This window comes from Macrobrachium nipponense, chromosome 12 (assembly GCF_015104395.2).
Source record: "Macrobrachium nipponense isolate FS-2020 chromosome 12, ASM1510439v2, whole genome shotgun sequence".
Lineage (NCBI taxonomy): Eukaryota > Metazoa > Arthropoda > Malacostraca > Decapoda > Palaemonidae > Macrobrachium > Macrobrachium nipponense.
Genome location: NC_087205.1, coordinates 19227280 through 19238441, shown reverse-complemented (window position 1 = coordinate 19238441; position 11162 = coordinate 19227280). Strand labels below are relative to the sequence as shown.

At 34.8% G+C, this 11162-nt stretch overlaps 1 protein-coding gene across 2 annotated transcripts in view; it reads right to left on the bottom strand.

Annotated features, from left to right (window-relative positions):
* Positions 1-1343: 1343 nt before the first annotated feature.
* The window catches only part of LOC135224387 (pre-mRNA-splicing regulator WTAP-like), a 74403-nt gene continuing 64584 nt past the window's right edge, over positions 1344-11162 (bottom strand). The window contains exon 5 of one of the 2 annotated variants that reach the window (XM_064263343.1): positions 1344-1536. In XM_064263343.1, the coding sequence (XP_064119413.1) occupies positions 1359-1536 (178 nt within the window). In that variant the 3' untranslated portion in view covers positions 1344-1358. The remainder of the gene's footprint in view (positions 1537-11162) is intronic. The other variant, XR_010316713.1, reaches the window with a different exon arrangement.

Here is an 11162-nt window from a genome sequence, read left to right as displayed (position 1 = left end):
GCGCTTGCGTGCCTGCGTAACGATTGTAAACAAAACAACACCTTGATCCATGAACTCCCAGCATCCCCCAAGGCGCGTGATTCAAGAGTTTTCGGCTGGTAAGCCTAAAAGTATTTTTCCGCGAATTTTTAAAAAAACTTTTGTATGTCGACGTAAAATACGTCCAGTCGGCACCCGAGAGACAAAAAATGTCGACGTAAAATACGTCCAGTCGGCGTTTAAGGGTTAATAGCACAAGGTTTTGGTGGGAACAGGAGATAGCCAATGAGGAAAAAGGTGGGCTTTCCCCCTAGCGGATGCTATGACATTTCAGTTTTTTCCAGCCAAGGTGTATGAGGGGTGGCTTGAGGTGGGGCCATGTATGTTAAGACAACAGATTTGTTAGCTACGAAAAAATACAAATTTATTAAAAAATTTTTGTATGTTCATATAAAGAACATCTTACGTAAGGGGAGACTTAATGTTGGTGGGAGGATAAAGTAAGCTTTAGAACTGACTGGTGGTTAAGCTCACCTAGACTCACCTCATGGCCAATTGCTAGGGCATAGGAATGGTTTTTGAGTTGCAGCTTTTGCAGTCTCCCTTCTCAACTGGTTGGAATTTATGGCAATTCATTTAATCAATAATCCTAACCTTGCCTGACCTCTTTCTCCTATGCTTTTCTACATGTACTGTACTATTCTGATCATTAATCTTTTGAGCTCAAAGGAAGACGTCGTCTTCCTTTTTTATAGGCTTGTAAGATCCTTCATTGCTACATTTGCTCTCTGGAAATTGACTATATTCCTCTCAGGATTACACGGTAGAGAATCTGATTCTCTCCTTCTACTGCACAGGTTTAGAAGTCTCTTCCTGCTTCTGGCTTTCCTTTCACAACCTATTAAGTTGCTCATGCCAATATCATTTGCTCTTGAAAAGAAATCAAACTTTTAAATGACAATAATAACCAACCTGAAGGATTTTGGTCACAGACAGTCGCATTGTGGTCTCGACAAAATAAATAATTCACTGTCCTTTATTTAAAAAATCTACAGGCATTTTATATTAATCTTACAGGAACAAATACATTTGGGCTATGCAGCTTGATGCTGGGGCCTTTCAAAGGGTCTAGAAAGATCAAAACCATCCATATTCATCAAAAAACAATTGGCAAATTAATGTTCTCCACTAAAAGGTAGACTTCAACTTACAGATATCTGGAAGATTCATAAGCCACCCAGCAATCATTTGCACTACATTCAAGATAAGGTTGTTTTATGGAAGTTCACATCCCATGGAGGAGATTACTGTTAGTATGCATTTCCTAATACCAACAGATCCAATAAGCTATGCTTCATAACATAAGCAAGGGGATAAATCTATTTTTCTAAACTGCACTTACCTGATTGAGATTTCTTAAGCTCTTCACTGAAGTTCCTTTGAAGGGCCAATTCACCTTCTAATTTAGCTAAACGACCAGAGGTTATCATTCTTCCCAATTCTTCATTTTCCTTGATAAGCAAGCGACACTTGGCCATCAGTTGTTTGCCAGTATTGCTGAAAAAAGGAACATTTAATTTAATTTTTTTTTTCAAATTCATATCTTAAGCAAGAAATAGTATCCATCAATTTCAGGTGATGTTTATTAGAAATTTTTACAAGATAAAAATGAATGCAAAACTATAAAAGGAATGCAATATACCCTTTGATAGAATATACAAAGACAACTTATTTCTGCTAATACTAGTAACCAGAGGAACTTATATATATTCTCTTATTGAGATTCATCTGTATAACTAATATGCTTTAAAGATGGAAGCACAACCAAAATCTTGGGAGGCCCAAATCTTGTTTTACTACAGTATAAATACCTTCATAAATCAAAGCTGTTATTACTGACATACCTAAACAGAACTACATCATAATTAAGACATGATAAATGCCTCACAAGAAAATGAAGAATTCATGAATACAAATTCTAAATATAATATAAATGAACTGATAAGAATGCTCTTCCAGAATTACTTTAAACCTATAAAACACAAAATCCTTACATTATTCATAAAAAGAAAAGACTTCACCACTATTAATTCAGAGTAGTTTAATAAGATCATCAGTGAAATTCCTCAATGTCATATGCCTGGTCTGGCATTCCTAAATGAAAGTTATGAAAAGGGACATATATATGGATACTGTATATATATATATATATATATAATATATATATATATATATATATATATATATATATATATATATATATATATATATATATATATATATATATATATATATATATATATATATATATCTATATATATATATATATATATATATATATATATATATCATATATTATATATAATATAATATATATATATATATATATATACAGTATCCATATATATGTCCCTTTTCATAACTTTCATTTAGGAATGCCAGACCAGGCATATGACATTGAGGAATTTCACTGATGATCTTATTAAACTACTCTGAATTAATAGTGGTGAAGTCTTTTCTTTTTATGAATAATGTAATGAGAAAAAGTAAGTTATGGAATGCTAAAATATATATATATATATATATATATATATATATATATATATATATATATATAGAGTGTATAGATGAAGCTTCATGTTTGAATTGAACACTGAATCGGAATAGGCAGTTCAGCATAATTTACCTATTCAGTGAAGTGGAAAGAAATATATATATATATATATATATATATATATATATATATATATATATATATATATATATATATATACATATATATATATATATATATATATATATATATATATATATATATATATATATATTTCTTTCCACTTCACTGAATAGGTAAATTATGCTGAACTGCCTATTCCGATTCAGTGTTCAATTCAAACATGAAGCTTCATCTATACACTCATATATATATATATATATATATATATATATATATATATATATATATATATATATATATATATAGCATTCCATAACTTACTTTTTCTCATTATTGTTTACATTATGGTCACAATCAGAGTCTGTGCTATAAAAATGTTTCCAAGTGAGATGCATTTGTTACAAGTATGACTGAAATTGCCAATGTCCTTGACAAACTTGAATTGAAATCCAGCACTTTAATGGGAAAAAAAAACTGAACTTAAAGTAGGAACTTTATCCAGTGCCTCTAAACTAGTTTTCCTTTGTTTATGAATACATAAATGTTTGTTTCTCAATATGGTGGTCATCACATGCTGTGAGCCTTAATAGTTTGGCCTTGAGTACAGGTGGGATGGAGTTCTCTTCCTTTCCAGGTTCTTTATTAATTCTTATGTGCTAGTATTATATATAACTTATCAAAACTGCTTTTAAATGATAAACAGTGTCCTCTAGAAAGAAATGCTACCATTTTTCATCTTTTAAGAAATATGACAACTGAATGGATGAAATAATCAAGATGACAAACTTTTCATAATAAGATACTGTATTCTCAATTCCAACATCATCTAATGCAAACATCCTTGAGAACTGTGGAACATTTTCACATTTAAGACTGCAATTCACTGCTAACACATGCCAAATGGTGTGTGCATTGAGAGAGAATATTTTGCTTATCCATGTCCTTATCTACAAAGACAATGAGTGATAACAATCTTTATCATTCAAGTTTTTGCTCGAGTACAAATACATACCTGAGCATCACAGCCATTGTCCTAACAATGACTGAAGTACTGTAGCATTCCTAACAATGACTGAGGTACTGTGAAAAATATCTGTCAACCGTCCAGTCTAATTGGTGTTAAAATGACTCATTTAAATTAGTAAAAATAAACCCAAAATAGCCAAATTTTCCATTAAATGGCTAGTAAGGACTCATCACTTCTTTAATCTTTTCCTGGGTACCCTTAGGGCATACATTTTTTGGAGGTAATTTCTACCATGCCTGCTGGATGTAGAAAGTGTACTTCAGTTGTCAAATTTTATTCAAAACTACTAAGAGATTTGACCTTACTCACAGGCTTGTGTAACAGAATCTACCAGGCCAACAGTTTTTAGAGTAAGGGTTCTTAAAATATTTCGCTTTTCTCTCCTCCTGCTTCCCTCTGGCCAATGCTAAGCAGCACAAGATGCTACTCAGGCTATGCAAACGGATTTATTAAGAAATTTTCATTTTTCTTACAACAAAAACGATCTTGCTCTAAACCATCACTTTTACAAATTAACACCCTGCTCCCATCACAGTGGACCTCTTCAAGCTACCTTCATGACATGAAAGTAATTTTCATTTTACCTTTGTAATACTGACAGTGACATGTACATGTGCTAACTTGAAGGAAGTAGCAGGATTTCATTTCAAAATACTATATACAAGTATAATATATAACAAATATCTTCTGGCAGACAACTCTCAACCCAAGTCATTTTTATTAGACCGAGCATACTAAATTTACCCTCTATCAGAAGGAAAGCTTCCATGACGTTATTAGGCATTATCTCCTTTTACCAACAATGTGGTCTTTTTCTTTTTACGCTTTATAAAAATCAATTTTACTCAAATAAATCATACTTCATCTTTTAGACAGACATGATAATATTTTGGGTGTTGAAAATTGCATGAATAAATTGAGTGAGCTGCAGAATTTCTCAAAGTGTGTATGCCACGCAATTGTTTTTTCAAGTGGATTTGAATGTTTGCTAGGCTTCATATTTACAATTAGTTAAATAAAACTTTGTCTTAGTTTCTGCACTCTCTAAACCACAAGTTTTATTTTTATCATCATCTTCAAATAATAAAAAAGCAAACATTAAAAACTCTACGCCCCAAAATTAACATATACTTTAAATAAGACTTGAACTCGTCACACAAAGGCTTATTATCAATCACATATTATTACCCATCCTTGAGTAGTATGGTTGAATGCTTGGAGCTGTGTGCTTTGGCAATTTTATATAAATGTTGGTACATATCCCCCATGTATTCCTGTAGCATTAAGTAAACAAAAAAAAAAGAGGGGGGAGCTGTATTTTGTTTATTGTTCCACATTACTACTATGGTTATTGTTAGTTTAAGCAAACTTTTAAAAATTACCCTCCTAAGGCTGGACTGAAGGGTTTGTTCTTAATAAACTGAAAAAATTGAAGGTTCAGTCACATTTCCTTCAAGGATTTGTTTCAATGAGATTATTTTAAACTGAAAATGGGACAACAATATCTTCATCTACATTCCTATTTACTGTACAAGCAATGCCACATTTAATGCCGTGGAAACTTCTTTGTTATGTTTAAGTACACCGCATAAAATGGCATTTTTTGAAAAACTAGTCTAATAAAAAGTATAGATAAAATTTAAGACACTAGCAATACAGTTTCTGAAAAACATTGCATTGCTATAGCAAAAATTACCACTGAAGTACTGTACATTCAGATGGCACTAAGTTAACTTAACCTAGTTCCTAGCTATGAAGTACCATATCAGAATTGATGTACTGATAGCTGTTGATGCCTTTACTCTTCACCCATATAGAGTAATTCCTTCGTCATAATTGTATACCAGAAGATAAAAGCTTGGGCATTATTCTACAATTTTTAGACATTTACATCTGACTCTCTTTCGTTTTTGGTAATTTTTAATTAAAATCAAGAACTGACATCTGTGTATCATTATAAACTACACCACTTTAAATCTTACGAATACTGAATAATGTTCCAATAGACTCATGAGGTACTTTAGATTGAAAACTAAAATGTTACTTCTAGAATACTGGATGACTCGGCAGAAGAAAAAAAAAAAGGCACAGGTGGGAAGAGACCAAAGAGATCATACCAAAGTACAGTCTACAGCTAAGTGCTAAGCACACTATTATTGATATGCTCCTTGGCTACACATACATTTAATCAGACATACATTTCAAAATTTTTAAAACCTTATGGAGCTCAACCAAATGATTTATTCTAACATATAGGGCAGTTGTAAGGTGATGGATAGCTAGTGGAGTCAAAATTGTGGGGGACAGGTAGAAGTAGAGAACAGGTTGGATAAACAAAGAATTCTACAAAGAATCATTAGTACTGTCCACAGCTATTCCCATATGTAGGAGACACTGGGTATTTATCTCCTGCTGCGAGAAATAATGTCTGAGTTTTAGAAGGAAAACGGAGTATGAAAATGGAGCACCTTGTGAAGCCATGTTCTACAATATCTAAATTTTAAAATAAACTTATTTTCCTATAAACCCATTACAAATTTTGTAGCTCATTTTGTAAGCAAAACAAGTCTCACAGGCCTCAAGCCTTTTGTAAAAGAAAAAGATAAGAAAGTCAGTGGTACTGTAAATATGCACAAATACACTCAGGTCCCCTATGTCTAACTATTCCACTTCATGTGCAATCTTAGCTGTAGGAATCTTGAGGACTTGGAAAGAGTACATTGCGATTATTAGTAAAAGTAAAGGGTTTGTAAGAAAAACATTCAATTTAATTTTTATATCAATTTTGGTTTATCCTGACTTAGTGTTTATAATGTAACTTGAATTGCAACTGAGAAGGAGAAAAGAGAGCTGAAGTAACCCAAGATTGGAAAAATGTCACCTGTAGGATCAATTACAACTTCTTAAAGATCTTGACTATTATACATGACTAAGTATGCTACGTTGGTAGTGTTGTGCACGAAAATGCCCTAAGACTTGCCTCTCACTTGGCTAATTCAAGCTTGGATACTCAGGAACACCACTTTCCACTTCAGAAGTTGATGAGTGGCCCAGCCCTGATTGGACACATCTGATATTATAAGAATCCCTGATGGAATAAGAACAAAAAGGACACCTCATAACAGGTTTTGAATGTTCAGCCACCAATGAAGATCTCAGATGTTCTCTGTGATAGGGACTTGAAAGATATCAAGATGTTCCTGAATTGCATGACATGTTCAGCCGTAATTGGGGGGAGATGTTCCACTGTGACTAAAGAAGAAGAAGAAGAAGAAGAAAAGAAGAAAAGAAGAAAGAAAGAAGAAGACAGAAGAAGAAGCGAAGGAAGAAGAATAAGAAGAAAAGAAGAAGAAGAAAAGAAAGAAGAAAAGAAGAAGAAGAAGAAAATATAAGAAGAAGAAAAGAAGAAGGAAGAAGAAGAAGAAGAAGAAGAGGTAGTAGTAGTAGTAGTATTAGTAGTAGTAGTAGTGGTAAGTATAGTAGTAGTAGTAGTATAGTAGTATTAGTATTGTAGTAGTAGTAGTAGTAGAGTAGTAGTAGTATAGTAGTAGTAGTAGTAGTCGTAGTAGTAGAGTAGTAGTAGTAGTAGTAGTAGTAGTAGTAGTAATAAGTCATAGTAGTAGTAGTAGTAGTAGTAGTTCTCCCTTCAAATAAAAAAATGGAAAAATTTCTTGGATACCAATGGAAAGGGGTCTGTTGATAAAATGGGTTGAAAGGGCTAAGGGCAACAATAAGATACCATCCTCCTGTACCCTTTGGAACCATAAACAGGCAATTCAAAACAGTGCAACGGTCAAAGGACACCACCTGCATTATTTCCTTGTCCATCACTAACCTAACCTCACTGTTCCCAGCAATAAACCACAGCAAATTCCTGATGTAAGTCCAAAATCAATGGAAGCAAGAAAAGTGTGTGTGATGCTTGTCTCTAGAACTGGAGTTGATAACCTCTTCTCATTGCTTCAAAAATCTATGGGATTACTCTAACCTCATGATACAATCTCCACTATTTATGGAAAACTTCACCTCATCTGTACTAACTGCTTCAACTGTACTAGTTGAAAGGAGGGAGGAGGGGGACTGCTTAATTCTATGGGTGGAGGACGTAGGTGGAATGGTAGTAAATAAACTACCCAGAGCCTGAAGTGTTTTGTTCCTACTGAGCCCTATGATAGGGTAACTGGGTGGGGTGCTGGAAATCCTTCTGTTCCTCCTACTAAGAGTCCTAGTCCAGTCAATTGATATGGCTGGTGCTGGTGTCTGATTCAAATGGACTAAAGTGTGTGTGAGTGGGAGGGGGGGGAATAATCATTATTCAGTAATTGAAACCTATTCATATGGAACAAGCCCACAAGGGTCAATGACTTGAATTTCGAGCTTACAAAGAATATGGTGTTCATTAGGAAGAGGTAAGAGGAAGAAAATGGAAATACAGAAGAGATACCACTAATAAAAAAAAATGCATTAATAAATACATAATAAAATGTATCAACATGCAAGAAGAAAAATACATTAATAAATACATAAAAATGTATCAAAATGCAGGAACAACAGTATACTAGGGTAGTAATGCATTGCATTTTTGCTTGATCTTCTGAAAGTCCAAGTGCAAGACATCCTCTGGAGGTTGTTCCACAGTCCACGGTGTGAAGAATAAAGGACATCTGGCACTGAGAAGTTCAACAACAAGGCTCATTTACTGCATGCTGGTGCTGCTGTTCAATGAATCTGGTTGTTCTCGGCAGATAAAGGGGATCAGGAATCAACTGAATGTGAAACATCTCTTACATGGTGTATTTGCTGAAACTTTCATCAGATGTTTCTCAAAAGTTCCACCTAGAATATTTAGAGCTTCAGACTAATTCGGCAAAGTTCCAGCCACCTGAAGGGGAGAATGGGGGCAGGAAATCCGTACTAGATCTGGTAATCAATAGTGTTTTCAATTGACTGGAGTTCAGCTTCCTACCCACTGACTACACCATTCCCAGATCTAGTCCATGTCCTGATTGAGGCTGGGGGCAGGTTTATTTCTCATACATGGAGACTTTACTTTATCCACAAGTGTTGCATCAGCAGCAATCGGTTTTCCAGGCCAACAACCATATCACTTGTATTCACTAAAAATAACAGTGGCCCAAGAACAATACCCCGTGGAACTCCAGACACAATAGGTCTTGGTTCACTAAAGATCCCGTCTACAGCAAATCGCTGCTGCCTACCTATGAGCAAATCTTGAGGTAATCTTAAAACATATCCACCCACTCCAAGATTCTTAGGTTTATAAATAAGTGCCCTGTGATTTAATAAATTGAAAGCAGCACTAAAACCAATTTGAATTACTCTTTTTAATCTGCTTCCGGAACATGGAACCCCAGTGCTACTCAAACTGGACTCGATATCCCTCTGAGCAAGCAAAGGGCAGGACAAGAAGAGAAAAACAAGATAAAGCAGTACACTCCTTGTTAAACAAAGTAACAAGCCAAGAAGGGGAGATTATCAGGAAGACTGGCTAAAGCACCATCAGAAGAGAGATGCTCATTTATTGTAGCTTACACAGCTACACACAGCAATCAGGAGAAGAGTTCCTGCAAGGAATCCACAATGGGTGAGGATCTTTATCAATTTTGGACGAATATGAACCACACTACTTGGCTGGCAAGCCAAAACACCTTCACCACTGCCTCATAACAGATATACAGATACCAAGTGAATGATAACATTATAATGCAGTACAGTGCATAATAAACAAGTCAAGATATCCAAGGCACTTTAAAATATGAACACTAAGTGCTGAATACTTTTCAAGTAATCTATTTTTCCATTTTACAAGAAAAGCATTTGCACCTACCACAGGAATAAATATAGAACAAAACTAGAAAATAAAAAAAATAAAAAAAATTAAATCATTTATCCTCCTCCACTACAGAGGATTTTGCTGAAAATATTAAGTGCACAAACAAATTCCAAGAAAATTAAATACACAAATGAACTGATAACAAAAATGGTTAATGAAATGGAATAGGAAACAATAAAATGCACGACCTACGGCAAGAAGCCACTTGAGACCTCAGTAAAGTTTAAAAAATATACAATTTACTGTACATGTACTAACAATGTTAAGGGAATGCTTATCAGGGTTTACATGGTGTCTACATCATTTTCAATAGGGATTATCTAACTTAGTCACATGGTTTGAAATAAATATGATATTTTTATAAGAAAATTAAGTTTCATATATATTTACCAAGTAATTACTTAGCTATAGCTTATCTTTCAAAGCAAAGCCAACTTAAAATTATCGCGTTGTGCATCTGTTGCAGGAACGTAGGTGACACACCCTGCCAACTGCACAGGTCTGCTTGGAAACGTACAACAATAGTAGTTAACTGGCTCAATCTGTTTTTGCCGTTACGTCCATAAGAGAAGAGGGAGGGAGGGCTCCAATTCTGTACTTACTTGGTAAGTATATATGAAAATTTTATTATAAAAATATTTTCATATAAGTTGAATCCCACACTGAAAGGGGGGTGGGATGAATGGACATACTATTCTATTCCAAACCATTAAGTGTGATAATGACTTTGAAATAGAAAGGATGACCATCATTGAAACCACGCTTGTCATTCCTTACGTGGTAAAAGAGCTAGTGCAGGTAATCATACTGACTGGTTGGTGCTCATCTTAACTTGTAGTGGTGTGGCAGTTGAGCAGAGGGTCGACTTTACATCAGTGGGAGTCTTACATCGGAGGATACGCCTGATAACTGACAAGACACACCAATATGTGCCCATCCCTTGGGTGCAGTACCAGAAAATCGAACAACCAGTTAACACTTACCATTAACACTAACCACAAAAGCACTACCCATCCATAAGACTGGTGGACATTCCAGGTACCGGGTACCCTTAGGCTTCCCAAAACTCAACATCCTACATCTGGGTTAAGAAACAGAAGAGAGAAAGAATCTCTATGCTTCTTCCCCCAAAAACCATGCCAACCACTGATAATGCCTCAGGGTGCTACAATTTTCAAACAATGTTTCAACTTCATTCATGTGGTGAGATGTGAAGATCAATTTGCACTTCCAAAGGGTACATAAAACAATAGCCAAAAGGAATAGATTATCCTTGAAGGCAAGAGGTAGCAACTGCTCTGAATTCATGTGCTCTCCCTTTGAATACAGGCAAAATGTCATCCTGGATTTGAGAATGCACCACAGTACAAGAGCAGACTGTGTCCCCTTGGAAGACGTTTACCCTTTTGAGGAAGAGTGTCTTCCGAGTGAGGTTCTTGAGGTTATCGGAACAGAGGAGTTCTAAAGAAGGGTCCATAAGCCACTTTTGCACAACACCTACGTCCCATAAAACCAGATCGAACTCCTGCTGTGAAGTGCCAAACAGTTTGATGAAACCAATAAGATCTAGGTTTGATGACAGGTGCATACCTCTTTGCTTTAATAAAAAAAAAAAAAAAAAAAAA